Source organism: Oncorhynchus clarkii, chromosome 32 (genome assembly GCF_045791955.1).
Source record: "Oncorhynchus clarkii lewisi isolate Uvic-CL-2024 chromosome 32, UVic_Ocla_1.0, whole genome shotgun sequence".
In the NCBI taxonomy this organism is placed as follows: domain Eukaryota; kingdom Metazoa; phylum Chordata; class Actinopteri; order Salmoniformes; family Salmonidae; genus Oncorhynchus; species Oncorhynchus clarkii.
In genome coordinates this window covers 38,536,339-38,552,249 of record NC_092178.1, presented here as the reverse complement: position 1 = coordinate 38,552,249, position 15,911 = coordinate 38,536,339, and the positions used below count along the sequence as shown (strand labels likewise).

Sequence of the window (15,911 nt, the reverse complement as noted above, 5' to 3'; positions counted from 1 at the left end):
ATTTAGCCTCAAATAAATAATGAAACATGTTCAATTTGGTTTAAATAATGCAAAAACAAAGTGTTGGAGAAGAAAGTAAAAGTGCCATGTAAAAAAGCTAACGTTTAAGTTCCTTGCTCAGAACATGAGAACATATGAAAGCTGGTGGTTCCTTTTAACATGAGTCTTCAATATTCCCAGGTAAGAAGTTTTAGGTTGTAGTTATTATAGGAATTATAGGACTATTTCTCTCTATACCATTTGTATTTCATTAACCTTTGACTATTGGATGTTCTTATAGTCACTTTAGTATTGCCAGTGTAACAGTAATAGCTTCCGTCCCTCTCCTCGCTCCTACCTGGGCTCGAACCAGGAACACATCAACAACAACCACCCTTGAAGCAGCGTTACCCATGCAGAGCAAGGGGAATAACTAGTCCAAGTCTCAGAGCGAGTGACGTTTAAAACGCTATTAGCGCGCACCACACTAACTAGCTAGCCATTTCACATCGGTTACACAAGCCTAATCTCGGAAGTTGATAGGATTGAAGTCATAAACAGCTGCTGGCAAACGCACTAAAGTGCTGTTTGAATGAATGCTTACGAGCCTGCTGGTGCCTACCACCGCTCAGTCAGACTGCTCTATCAAATCATAGACTTAGTTATAACATAATAACACACAGAAATATGAACTTTAGGTCATTAATATGGTCGAATCCGGAAACTATCATCTTGAAAACAAGACGTTTATTCTTTCAGTGAAATACGGAACCGTTCCGTATTTTATCTAACGGGTGGCATCCATAAGTCTAAATATTCCTGTTACATTGCACAACCTTCAATGTAATGTCATAATTACGTAACATTTTGGCAATATAGGCGGCCCAAACTGTTGCATATACACTGACTCTGCGTGCAGTGAACGCAAGAGACGTGACACAATTTCACCTGGTTAATATTGCCTGCTAACCTGGATTTCTTTTAGCTAAATATGCAGGTTTAAAAATATATACGTCTGTATATTGAATTTAAGAAAGGCATTGATTTTATGGTTAGGTACACATTGGAGCAACGACAGTCCTTATTCGCGAATACGCACCGCATCGATTATATGCAAAGCAGGACACGCTAGATAAACTAGTAATATCATCAACCATGTGTAGTTAACTAGTGATTATGATTGATTGATTGTTTTTTATAAGATAAGTTTAATGCTAGCTAGCAACTTACCTTGGCTTACTGCATTCGCGTAACTGGCAGGCTCCTCGTGGAGTGCAATGTAGTCAGGTGGTTAGAGCGTTGGACTAGTTAACTGTAAGGTTGCAAGATTGAATCCCCGAGCTGACAAGGTAAAAATCTGTCGTTCTGCCCCTAAACGGGGCAGTTAACCCACCGTTCCTAGGCCGTCATTGAAAATAAGAATGTGTTCTTAACTGACTTGCCTAGTTAAATAAAGGTGTAAAAAAAAAAAAAAAACTTGGCCAAATCGGTGTCCAAAAATACAGATTTCCGATTGTTATGAAATCGGCCATTCCGATTAATCGGTCGACCTCTAGTTCTGAATACCACCTTGCTAGGCACACACTCACACACATCATTATATTTATCTTTCTTTCTTTCTCTCTGTCTGTCACAAACACATACAACCACACACACACACACAGTTGTTCAATGGTGGCCGGATGGCTCATGACCGAGTTTATGGAGGAAAATAAATAAATACAGTAAACACACATAGTCCAAACAACCCAAATGCCTTGGGGCCTCCTGATGCATCTTTCTGTACTTTATGGATGAGTGGCATCAACAGAAAAAGGACACAATAGAAGTCATAACCCATAAACACTTGTGCAACCCTGATGGTCTCGCTGACCATGTTGAAGCTATAGAAATCTGGTTGCAATTTCAGTTTAAGCACCAGAATTAACAAATGGATTGATTTTTAAAAAAATAATAATTTCAACATTTAAAAAAAAATAGGACTGGTGAAGTTACACTACTGTTCAAAAATTTGGGGTCACTTAGAAATGTCCTTGTTTTTGAAAGAAAAGCAATTTTTTTGTCCATTAAAATAACAGTGCCATTGTTAATGTTGTAAATGACTATTGTAGTGGGAAACGGCAGATTTTTAATGGAATATCTACATAGGCGTACAGAAGCCCATTATCAGCAACCATCACTCCTCACTCCCCATCACTCCTCATTCAGAACAAGATTACTGATGAGTTTCAGAAGAAAGTACCTTGTTTTTGGCCATTTTAAGCCTGTAATCGAACCCACAAATGCTGACGCTCCAGATACTCAACCAGTCTAAAGGATGGCAGTTTTATTGCTTCTTTAATCAGGACAACAGTTTCAGCTGCGCTAACAATTGCAAATGGGTTTTCTAAAGATCAATTAGGCCGTTTAAAACTATAATCTTGGATTGGTTAACACAACGTTGCATTGGAACACGGGAGTGATGGTTGCTGATAATACGCCTCTGTATGCCTATGTAGATATTCCATTAAATATGAGCTGTTTCAAGCTACAATAGTCATTTACAACATTAACAATGTCTACACTGTTTTTCTGATCAATTTGATGTTATTTTAATGGACAGTTTTTTAAAATTTTCTTTAAAAAACTAGGACATTTCTAAGTGACCCCAAACTTTTGAACGGTAGTGTATGTCGCACATGCAGTTAACAAAAATATATGGAAATGTCTGCTCTATCCAAAATTACAACCAACTGATTGCAGCATTACTGCAATGGAAGGGGGAGGCAGTAATGAACTTGTCTGTTGGCCCTGCATTAAAGACCAAAATTGGTTAAAGAAAATTGTGATAAATAAAAAAGTATAGTGTTTAAGGATAACAGCTGCACCAAACAACAGCTGCGCCAAACAACAACAGCTGCGCCAAACAGGTTGAAAATAGTTGGGAAGAGATTTTCGATTGACCGATTCCGTGGCACATTGCTGATACACAAGACGACGCCTGATTCAAAACTTGCAACCAATAGAATGTTATATACAGTATATCACAAAAGTGAGTACACCCCTCACATTTTTTTAAATATTTGAGTATATATTTTCATGTGACAACACTGAAGAAATGACACTTTGCTACAATGTAAAGTAGTGAGTGTACAGCTTGTATAACTGTAAATTTGCTGTCCCCTCAAAATAACTCAACACACAGCCATTAATGTATAAACCACTGGCAACAAAAGTGAGTACACCCCTAAGTGAAAATGTCCAAATTGGGCCCAAAGTGTCAATATTTTGTGTGGCCACCATCATTTTCCAGCACTGCCTTAACCCTCTTGGGCATGGAGTTCACCAGAGCCTCACAGGTTGCCACTGGAGTCCTCTTCCACTCCTCCATGACAACATCACAGAGCTGGTGGATGTTAGAGACCTTGCACTCCTCCACCTTCCGTTTGAGGATGTCCCACAGATGCTCAATAGGGTTTAGGTCTGGAGACATGCTTGGCCAGTCCATCACCTTTACCCTCAGCTTCTTTAGCAAGGCAGTGGTCGTCTTGGATGTGTGTTTGGGGTTGTTATCATGTTGGAATACTGCCCTGCGGCCCAGTCTCCGAAGGGAGGGGATCATGCTCTGCTTCAGTATGTCACAATACATGTTGGCATTCATGGTTCCCTCAATGAACTGTAGCTCCCCAGTGCCGGCAGCACCCATGCAGCCCCAGACCATGACACTCCCACCACCATACTTGACTGTAGGCAAGACACACTTGTCTTTGTACTCCTCACCTGGTTGCAGCCACACACGCTTGACACCATCTGAACCAAATAAGTTTATCTTGGTCTCATCAGACCACAGGACATGGTTCCAGTAATCCATGTCCTTAGTCTGCTTGTCTTCAACAAACTGTTTGCGGGCTTTCTTGTGCATCATCTTTAGAAGAGGCTTCCTTCTGGGACGACCGCCATGCAGACCAATTTGATGCAGTGTACGGCGTATGGTCTGAGCACGGACAGGCTGACCCCCCACCCCTTCAACCTCTGCAGCAATGCTGGCAGCACTCATACGTCTATTTCCCAAAGACAACCTCTGGATATGACGCTGAGCACGTGCACTCAACTTCTTTGGTCGACCATGGCGAGGCCTGTTCTGAGTGGAACCTTTCCAGTTAAACCGCTGTATGGTCTTGGCCACCGTGCTGCAGCTCAGTTTCAGAGTCTTGGCAATCTTCTTATAGCCCACGCCATCTTTATGTAGAGCAAAAAATAAATAAAAAATCAGATCCTCAAAGAGTTCTTTGCCATGAGGTGCCATGTTGAACTTCCAGTGACCAGTCAGTATGAGGGAGTGTGAGAGCGATGATACCAAATGTAACACACCTGCTCCCCATTCACACCTGAGACCTTGTAACACAAAGGAGTCACATGACACCGGGGAGGTAAAATGGCTAATTGGGCTCAATTTGTACATTTTCACTTAGGGGTGTACTCACTTTTGTTGCCAGCGGTTTATACATTAATGGCTGTGTGTTGAGTTATTTTGAGGGGACAGCAAATGTACACTGTTATACAAGCTGTACACTCACTACTTTACATTGTAGCAAAGTGTAATTTCTTCAGTGTTGTCACATGAAAAGATATACTCAAATATTTACAAAAATGTGAGGTTTGTACTCACTTTTGTGATATACTGTATATACAGTATATAGATAGATAAATAAATGTATGCTGTGCATTTGGAAATTATTCAGACCCTGTAAAGTATACACTGGAAGCAGGTGCAGAAGGTAAGTTTAATGAAAAAAAAAAAAAAAACATGAGTGTACTGAATGTGAACAAAACCAATACTGCCTGATGACTGGGGCTACTGAGGGCAAAATAAAGGGAGAGTAAATCAAGGTGATGATGAAGTCCAGGTGTGCGTAACGATGGGGGGCAGATGTGTGTGATGATGATTGCCAGGACTGGTGGTTAGTAGTACACCGGCGACATCGAGCGGGGGAGTGGGAGTACGCGTGACAGACCCCTTGACTTTTTGTTATGTTACAGCCTTATATATAAAATATATTTTTTTTTAATCCCTCATCAGTCTACACACAGTACCCTATATGTAGACATTTTTGCACATTTATTAAAATAAAAAAAACAGATATATCACATTTACGTAAGTCTTCAGACCCTTTACTCAGTACTCTGTTGAAGCACCTTTGGCAGCGATTACAGCCTCGAGTCTTCTTGGGTATGACGCTACAAGCTTGGCATGCCTGTATTTGTGGAGTTTCTCCCATTCTTCTCTGCACATCCTCTCAAGCTCTGTCAGGTTGGATGGGGAACATCGCTGCACAGCTATTTTCAGGTCTCTCCAGGGCTGTTCGATCAAGTTCAAGTCTGGGCTCTGGCAGGGCCACTCAATGACTTTCAGAGCATTGTCCCAAAGCCACTCCTGCGTTGTATTGGCTGTGTGCTTAGGGTAGTTGTCCTGTTGGAAGGTGAACCTTTGCCCCAGTCTGAGGTCTTGGGCACTCTGGAACAGGTTTGTTTTATCAAGGTTCTCTCTGTACTTTGCTTGCTTCATCTTTCCTTCGATCCTGACAAGTCTCCCAGTCCCAGCTGCTGAAAAACATCCCCACAGCATGATTCTGCCACCACCATGCTTCCCCGTAGGGATAGTGCCATGTTTACTCCAGACGTGACGCTTGGCAAAAGAGTTCAATCTTAGTTTCATCAGACCAGAGAATCTTGTTTCTCATGGTCTGAGAGTCGTTTAGTTTTTTTGGGGCAAACTACAAGCTTGCTGTCATGTGCCTTTTACTGAGGAGTGGCTTCCATCTGGACACTCCATCATAAAGCCCTGATTGGTGGAGTGCTGCAGAGATGGTTGTCCTTCTAGAAGGTTCTCCCATCTCCACAGAGGATCTCTGGAGCTCTGTCAGAGTGACCATTGGGTTCTTGGTCATCTCTCTGACCAAGGCCCTTCTCCCCCGATTGATCAGTTTGACTGGGTGGCCAGCTCTAGGAAGAGTCTTGGTCGTTCTAAGCTTCTTCCATTTAAGAATGATGGAGGCTACTGTGTTCTTGGGGACCTTCAATGCTGTAGAAATGTTTTGGTACCCTTCCCCAGATCTGTGTCTCGACACAATCCTGTCTCAGAGCTCTGCGGACAGTTCTTTCGACATCATGGCTTGTTTTTTGCTCTGACATGCACTGTCAACAGTGGGACCTTTATATAGACAGATGTGGGCCTTTCCAAGTCATGTCCAATCAATTATAGAAACATCTCAAGGATGATCAATGGAAACAGGATGCACATGAGCTCAATTTCGAGTGTCATAGCAAAGGATCTGAATACTTAAGGTAAATCTGTTTTATTATTAACATATTTGCTAAAATTTCTAAAAACCTGTTTTTGCTTTGACATTATTGGGTATTGTGTGTAGATTGATGAGAAAAAAATGATTAAGGCTGTAACGTAACAAAATGTGGAAAAAGTGAAGGGATCTGAATACTATCCGAATGCACTGTATGTATATGGGAGATACAATCATCCCAGCTCTGCAGATTTTGCTGCGACAAGACGGAATCATTAGGTCACTTGTTTTGGTACTGCCAATATGTAGCTTGTTTTTGGTAGTAGGTTCAGCAATGGCTGAAGAATTGTAGCATTTACCTGAAGCTAACTCTGCATATAGCACTGCTGCGTGATTTGAAAAGTCATAGTCAATTGATGAATAACAAGAATTTTCTTAGAAAATTTTTTTGTCTTTAATTTACAATCTGTAGAAACTATGAGAATAGAAAGGTCCCGAAATGTTGTGAAACATCACAGCACAGTGGGAAAATATATTGCAATTATAATTCAAAACTGGATGGCCTTCAGAGATATATGGGAGGGGTTGAGGGTAGCTGGAAGGTGGGACTAAAAACAAACAAAAAATATAACTAATGTAAAATATAATGTGTCCGTAAAATGTACAGTGCCTTGCGAAAGTATTCGGCCCCCTTGAACTTTGCGACCTTTTGCCACATTTCAGGCTTCAAACATAAAGATATAGAACTGTATTTATTTGTGAAGAATCAACAACAAGTGGGACACAATCATGAAGTGGAACAACATTTATTGGATATTTCAAACTTTTTTAACAAATCAAAAACTGAAAAATTGGGCGTGCAAAATTATTCAGCCCCTTTACTTTCAGTGCAGCAAACTCTCTCCAGAAGTTCAGTGAGGATCTCTGAATGATCCAATGTTGACCTAAATGACTAATGATGATAAATACAATCCACCTGTGTGTAATCAAGTCTCCGTATAAATGCACCTGCACTGTGATAGTCTCAGAGGTCCGTTAAAAGCGCAGAGAGCATCATGAAGAACAAGGAACACACCAGGCAGGTCCGAGATACTGTTGTGAAGACGTTTAAAGCCGGATTTGGATACAAAAAGATTTCCCAAGCTTTAAACATCCCAAGGAGCACTGTGCAAGCGATAATATTGAAATGGAAGGAGTATCAGACCACTGCAAATCTACCAAGACCTGGCCGTCCCTCTAAACTTTCAGCTCATACAAGGAGAAGACTGATCAGAGATGCAGCCAAGAGGCCCATGATCACTCTGGATGAACTGCAGAGATCTACAGCTGAGGTGGGAGACTCTGTCCATAGGACAACAGTCAGTCGTATATTGCACAAATCTGGCCTTTATGGAAGAGTGGCAAGAAAGCCATTTCTTAAAGATATCCATAAAAAGTGTTGTTTAAAGTTTGCCACAAGCCATCTGGGAGACACACCAAACATGTGGAAGAAGGTGCTTTGGTCAGATGAAACCAAAATTGAACTTTTTGGCAACAATGCAAAACGTTATGTTTGGCGTAAAAGCAACACAGCTGAACACACCATCCCCACTGTCAAACATGGTGGTGGCAGCATCATGGTTTGGGCCTGCTTTTCTTCAGCAGGGACAGGGAAGATGGTTAAAATTGATGGGAAGATGGATGGAGCCAAATACAGGACCATTCTGGAAGAAAAGCTGATGGAGTCTGCAAAAGACCTGAGACTGGGACGGAGATTTGTCTTCCAACAAGACAATGATCCAAAACATAAAGCAAAATCTACAATGGAATGGTTAAAAAATAAACATATCCAGGTGTTAGAATGGCCAAGTCAAAGTCCAGACCTGAATCCAATCGAGAATCTGTGGAAAGAACTGAAAACTGCTGTTCACAAATGCTCTCCATCCAACCTCACTGAGCTCGAGCTGTTTTGCAAGGAGGAATGGGAAAAAATGTCAGTCTCTCGATGTGCAAAACTGATAGAGACATACCCCAAGCGACTTACAGCTGTAATCGCAGCAAAAGGTGGCGCTACAAAGTATTAACTTAAGGGGGCTGAATAATTTTGCACGCCCAATTTTTCAGTTTTTGATTTGTTAAAAAAGTTTGAAATATCCAATAAATGTCGTTCCACTTCACGATTGTGTCCTACTTGTTGTTGATTCTTCACAAAAAAATACAGTTTTATATCTTTATGTTTGAAGCCTGAAATGTGGCAAAAGGTCGCAAAGTTCAAGGGGGCCGAATACTTTCGCAAGGCACTGTATATGGTATGTATAAGCTGGATGTAGAAGCCTAAGTATTCGTTTACTCCAATTAGGGGAGGAGTGGTAGGAGTTGCGAAAAATAATAAAGAAGGGGAATATATTAAAATATATTCTTTATATATATATATATATATATATATATATATATATATATATATATATATATGTGTGTGTGTATATACTGAACAAAAATATAAACACAAAATGTAAAGTGTTGGTCCCATGTTAAAAGTTCCCAGAAAATTCCATTAGCACAAAAAGCTAATTTCTCTCAAATGTGCATAAATGTGTTTACATCCCTGCTAGTGAAGATTTCTCCTTTGCAAAATAATCCATCCACCTGAATGGTGTGGCAAATCAAGAAGCTGATTCAGCAGCATAATTGCACAGGTAATGTGCTGAGAACAATTAAAGGCCACTCTAAAATGTGCAGTTTCGTCACACAACATAATGCCGCAGATGTCTCAAGTTTTGAGAGAGCGTGGAAATGTCCACCAGAGCTGTTGCCAGATAATTGAATGTTAATTTCTCTACCATAAGCCACCTCCAACGTCGTTTTGGAGAACCGACCTCACAACCGCGTTGTGTGGGCTAGCAGTTTGCTGACGTCAATGTGTGAACAGAGTGCACCTTGGTGGCGGGGGGGGTTGTGGTATGGGCAGGCATAAGCTACGGGACAACACAATTGCATTTTATCGATGTCAATAGAGATAACGTGACGAGATCCTGAGGCCCATTGTTGTGCCATTCATCCGCCGCCATCACCTCATGTTTCAGCATGATAATGCACGGCCCCATGTCGGAAGGATCAGTACACATTTCCTGGAAGATCAAAATGTCCCAGTTCTCCAATGGCCTGCAGACTCAATGTACCATTTCCCGCCAATATCTAGCAAATTCGCACAGCCATTGTAGAGGAGTGGGACAACATTCCACAGGCCACAATGAACAGCCTGATCAACTCTATGAGAAGGACATGTCCTGCACTGCATGAGGCAAATGGTGGTCACACCAGATACTGACTGGTTTTCTGATCACGCCACAACCTTTTTTTAAAGTTATCTGTGACCAACAGATATATATCTCTATTCCCAGGCATGTGAAATCCATAGATTAGGGCCTAGTGAATTTATTTAATTTGACTGACTTCCTTATATGAACTCATTAAAATCTTTGAAATTTCTGCGTGTTGCGTTTAAATTTTTGTTCAGTATATATTCACAACAAAGATATGTGGTGTATTGGAAGTGATGCAGAGAATTACATTGATAGAAGGCACAATCTATCTTCCATATTAAAGCTGATCTCTTTTTTTTTTTAAACACTACTTTACACAATCAGGGACACTATTCCACCTAATACCGTGTCAATATTCTCTAACTTTGCAGCATACTAACTTCCTGTTCAGGTTAAAACTCACTTACAGTTTCTATGGAACAAACTCACTCAACGCCCCTCCCTGTCTGAGATAACATATTGATGAATACCTTGTCAGCTAATCTCATAGAGTTTAATAAAGAACTTTTTATTTGTGCAATTGTGGCATTTGTGACAGCATGGACATTGCTATTGAGGCTCCAAGTAGTCAATGTTCTTTTTCTTTTGTGTTTGAAAGAAGTGTAAAGCTAATATTGGTGGTCAAATCTTGTGTGTTTATTGTTTATTGTTGAGATTAGATGGTGGTGATTTAGCTTAAAGCCATTAACTGACCATAGGCCATCCAATTTGAAGAAGACCATGCTCTGATCCTTGGCTGATTGCTCAAAACCCATAGGAATCCCCACCCAGTTGACTGCTTTAAAAGGGTAGAGGCCCTCAATGGCATGCTAAAATGGGTTATATCCATCTGGAGTCCTCTATCTAACTTTATGGGCTGTCAGCTGGAACAGTCTCAGTTTACCACATGTACTCAACTGGACTCGGCCCTATCACTTTACCATATTACTTTATTTGACCATGTCACTGGTGTAGATGTCAGGGTTGTGTCATCGTCGTAGCCGACAGACATGTTTCCTAATATTTCTAAGAATGGTTTTGACGTGGCAGACGCGCACAGACAAACCGGTCGAGTTGGATGTTGTTCTTTCTCTTGAGTCAACGGGGGGGGGGGGGGGGAAGTCTGCTGCCACGTGTCATTCGTCGTATCAGTGTCACATCTTGTGTGTGTGTCTCTCTTAGTTCGTTAACTCTTCACTGTCTGTCCCCATAGTGGCCTATTTTTATTTTTTTCACCTTTTATTTAACTAGTCAAGTCAATTAAGAACAAATGCTTATTTATAATGACGGCCTACCAGGGAACAGTGGGTTAACTGCCTTGTTCGGGGGCAGAACGACTTTTACCTTGTCGGCTCGGGGATTCAATCCAGCAACCTTTCGGTTACTGGCCCAATGCTCTAACCACTAGGCTACCTGCCTATAGGGAGGCTCAGGATTCTGGTCACACATCCCAAGCTTACTCTGAGAATGAGATGTATTTTTTCCCTGTTCTCTCTTGCTCTCCAGCTAATGCAGGATTGTGCCTAATCAATGGGTTTGTTCTATGTTAATTTCATTTAATTGCAAATCCTGCTAGATGAAGCCGAATCATTAGAATAAAAATATGCATACATTTTAAAAGATGAACAACAAAGTGTGGTTATTCCTCCTCCCAATAGGGAATATGGCATCATATGTAGCAGCACAGGTGATAATTGCAGATTTTTGTTACATTTTTCTGTTTGTTCTCTACATGTGGATGTGCATTATTTGTATGCATTGCACAACATCGGCTGTAGATTGATTGAGTTAATGTGTAATTTGATGGTTTCTCTCACCCTCTCTCTCTCGCACTCTCTCGGTCTGTCTCTGTCTGTCTCTCTCGCTCCCTCTGTCTCTCTCTCTCTCTTTTTCTCTCTCTCCACAGATGAATTTAACCCTGAAATTCCCAAACTGGAGAAGAGCGTCAGTGGCAGCAGCCGATCACGCGATCGCCTTCTGCTCACCGTGGCAACACTGCTCATCTCCGCCCTCCTGGTTTCCTAGCGACTGTCCCCCCGAGTGACATCACATGGATATCTGAACTGCTTAGACTGAAGGGCTCTGTATCCATTGACCCCGGGTTCAATTAGAAAGTGAGAGGGAACCAAGTAAATGTCACACAATTCAACCAATCAAAAGCCAGAATTACAATCAATTTGACACAACTATAAAAAACAGGACTTACTCTCAAATCATACTCACTCAATTCTATCTTAACTCACCTGTAGTCACTGTTGATACACAGTTTGTGCGACGTCTTTGGTTCATGCATTGTCGGACATACACTACGTGCATATGTGCCACTGCATTTCATGCATTTGGTGTGCCACCACACGGACCAAAGCAGAAAATGGCATTCAGACTTAGACATGATACAGCCATCATGCCTAGACTGCCTCTGGCTACACACACACAGTTAAAGTAGGGCATGTGCAGTGGGATTTGTAATGGGAGTATGGCTGCCTGTCTATCTGCGAAGGAACTCGCATGACATTGTCTTCAGCTTGTCCCAATATGAAGGACCTTTGAGCTCTGTGGAGTAGGATGGCCATAACTGGACTGGGCTCCACTGAGCCTGACCAATGGACTGTCCAATAGGCTTTGATGGACGGAACTCAACTGGACTTGGTGTTGCTGCAGTACTGTGGACCATGCTGGACTCTGCCAATATTCACTGTACTGTGCTGTGCCATATACTTGCAGCCATTTCTCTACACTGCTGCCATTCTACCGGATGTTAACCCATCTTTTACTGTCATAGATACGAGTTGGTCACACCGAGGCCCAGGTGTTGATGGTGTTAACCGGAAGACAGAAATATTTTAAGAGAATCTCTATAAGGCTTTCGAGAGCCCTTATCCATCTCCTCTAGATGTCCTCTAACTGTGGCTTTGTGGTGCATAGAAAGGTCTAAAGCCCACATGTCAAAGACAAAATAGACGGTGCCCTTCAAAAACTGGTCCTAGATCTGTTTTCATATCTGCCTTCAAACCTTATTAACTGGAATTAAAGAGACTCTGCACCTGTGCTTTGAGGGCATTTCCAGAAGCACAGATCTGTGTTTTTGCCTGATGCATCTACCCATAACACTTTGTCTGGGTTCCAGGTAGCAATCTTGTATCAATAGTCAACAGAATGGTTTCTATTGCCACAAATTACAATATTAAACATTTCATAACAACAAATACCCTACAAATCCAGACCTGATTATTATTATTTTTTCCTCCATCACTTTCAAAGGTTACCGAATCAAGGCTGTTCATTATTACAATCTCAGTCACTGTGGTAACTACCAAATATAGTAGTCACAGAGCGGCAGGTGCCTGAGGAAACTGTGATTTGTGTCACAGATTACTTTAGTTTCCATTTTGTAAACATGCGTGAATTTGCAGACAGACAGCAGTCCACAGATTTACTGTTTTATACTATAAAGTCTGACAATATTAGGATTGCATTTTCGATGACAATGCTGTATGGTTTATTAACATTTATTTACACATTTGTTTACATTATTTATTGATTTGCTTGTTTATCCGTGTACATTTCCAAGTATTTTTTCATTAAGCTATTGTACCAAATTTTTTTTACTTTTTTATTTTTGCTAAAGCATTTGCTTCTGTTAAGTACAGTACATGGATGTATGCCAGTTAAGACTTTTGAGGAGAGGTGTAACTATTCTTCTCACATGTTATAAAGCATTACATTTAACCATAGCATTTATGCCTGCAGCACGGGGGAAATAAGAGGAGAGGTGATACTGGATAAAAAACATCACTCCTCCAGTGCTGCACTTAAAATTCTTGACACAAGAAATGACGATAGTGCATTGTAATATAACTTTATAAACGTGCTGGTAGGTGCTGGGTTTGTGTGTGTGTGTGGGTGTGTCAGAGAGAGTGAGAGAGAAAAGGCATTATTGAGAGAGAAAAACACATTGTTGTGCGTATGGAGGAATAAGGAGTGTGACTGTCTGCGCTTTCGAGTATGTGTGCATTTTAGACTTTTCGTATTCGTTGAGGGACTTGTTTGTAGGATCTGAATATGCAGGAGTGTATGAGAGATAGAGAGTATGTGCTTCAGTAATGTTAGCTTATGTTAGGGTCCGGGGGGATTTTAAAAAAGCATTTACTAATGTTGGATGGAGACAACAACAAGAATTGTGTTTACCTTTGACAAGAATCAATTTAAAAACATGTAAATTGAACTAAGAATGACAATGATTAAAATGATGACAATAAAAATCATACTTTTAGCAAAAGTCTTTATACATCTATATCCTAAGTTAAATGATTCAGTTGCTAAGTTGTTTTGTCAGGAACGTTCTTTATAAGAATGATTTAGCCAGGCACGTCACCCGTGATACAAGTCAGTATTTGATGTCCATCCATGTCTAAGGACGTTGGGAGATGACATGGAAACCAGCCACTAGGAGCAGCAGTGAGCGTTGTTACCTTCAAGGAGGCTTTGGTTAGGGCAGTTCCAAAGGTTGCTTGTTCGAATCCAGCGATAGAAAGTTGGTTTAAAAAAAAAAAATTTAAGCCTATCCCTAACCTTAACCCTTACCGTAACCATTTGTAGTTCATTCCTAACCTTAAGAATGATGAGTTAATGCCTAAAGTTAACCTTGGAATGATACGGAGAAGTTACTAAACACTTGACGTTTGAGAAACATGGATGAATGTCTAATTCTGACAGACTGTGAGAGCTTGTTGGATTTAGCACGACCTTTCAGTCTCCATTTATGTTTCTTTTTCGTCTTTGATCTTCTATCTCACCTCCACCTTACCTTGCCCTAAACTTTCTATTTCTCTTACAGTTTGTGTGTTTATCTTCCCTTTCTGTTTGGTCCTTGTCTTTTCCTGTTAAGATCCATTCCCTCTCTCGTATACTCATTTGAACTATTTCCATCCTACATACTGACACGCACAACCCACTCATCCACACTAACACCTTCATCACATGGCCTGTGCTTACAGTAATATATCTCCACTTGAGAGCACAAACGCAGCACCCATAAAACATAATGACAACGTGGGGAAAACCAACCTACTGCTCCATCTCTCTGTCTCTCTCTCCATCCCCCATTCTCTCGCTCTGCTCCCCACAAAACACCTGCAAGCCATTCATGTCTCCACACATCTCCATCTCCCTCAGTCTTTCTCCCCGTCCCTCCACCCCTCGCTCCCTGTGCCCCTGTCAGTTTCTCTCTAATCTTGGTACGCTAACCAGAGAAGTCTACAAAAGGGACTGACACATACAGTTGAAGTCGGAAGTTTACATACACCTACAGTGGAGCAAAAAAGTATTTAGTCAGCCACCAATTGTGCAAGTTCTCCCACTTAAAAAGATGAGAGAGGCCTGTAATTTTCATCATAGGTACACTTCAACTATGACAGACAAAATGAGAAAAAAAATCCAGAAAATCACATTGTAGGATCTTTTATGAATTTATTAGCAAATTATGGTGGAAAATAAGTATTTGGTCACCTATAAACAAGCAAGATTTCTGGCTTTCACAGACCTGTAACTTCTTCTTTAAGAGGCTCCTCTGTCCTCTACTCGTTACCAGCTTGGAAAATTCCAGAAAATGATGTCATGGCTTTAGACGCTTCTGATAGGCTAATTGACATCATTTGAGTCAATAGGAGGTGTACCTGTGGATGTATTTCAAGGCCTACCTTCAAACCCAGTGCTTCTTTGCTTGACATCATGGGAAAATCAAAAGAAATCAGCCAAGACCTCAGAAAAATTTTTTAGATCTCCACAAGTCTCGTTCATCCTTGGGAGCAATTTCCAAATGCCTGAAGGTACCACGTTCATCTGTACAAACAATAGTACGCAAGTATAAACACCATGGGACCACGCGTTCTGTCTCCTGGAGACGCGTTCTGTCTCCTAGAGATGAACGTACTTTGGTGCGAAAAGTGCAAATCAATCCCAGAACAACAGCAAAGGACCTTGTGAAGATGCTGGAGGAAACAGGTACACAAGTATCTATATCCACAGTAAAACGAGTCCTATATCGACATAACCTGAAAGGCCGCTCAACAAGGAAGAATCCACTGCTCCAAAACCGCCATGAAAAAGCCAGACTACGTTTTACAACTGCACATGGGGACAAAGATCGTACTTTTTGGAGAAATGCCCTCTGGTCTGATGAAACAAAAATAGAACTGTTTGGCCATAATGACCATCGTTATGTTTGGAGGAAGAAGGGGGAGGCTTGCATGCCGAAGAACACCATCCCAACCATGAAGCACGGGGGTGGCAGCATCATGTTGTGGGGGTGCTTTGCTGCAGGAGGGACTGGTGCACTTCACAAAATAGAGGACATCATGAGGAAGGAAAATTA

General features: G+C 41.2%; 1 protein-coding gene across 1 annotated transcript in view; it reads left to right on the top strand.

Moving 5' to 3' along the window:
• LOC139392042 (ephrin-A3-like) overlaps positions 1 to 13,811 on the top strand; it is a 92,977-nt gene extending 79,166 nt beyond the window's left edge. The window contains exon 5 of the mRNA XM_071139695.1: positions 11,445 to 13,811. Coding sequence (XP_070995796.1) covers positions 11,445 to 11,563 — 119 coding nt within the window. The 3' untranslated portion in view covers positions 11,564 to 13,811. The remainder of the gene's footprint in view (positions 1 to 11,444) is intronic.
• The last annotated feature ends 2,100 nt before the right edge of the window (positions 13,812 to 15,911 follow it).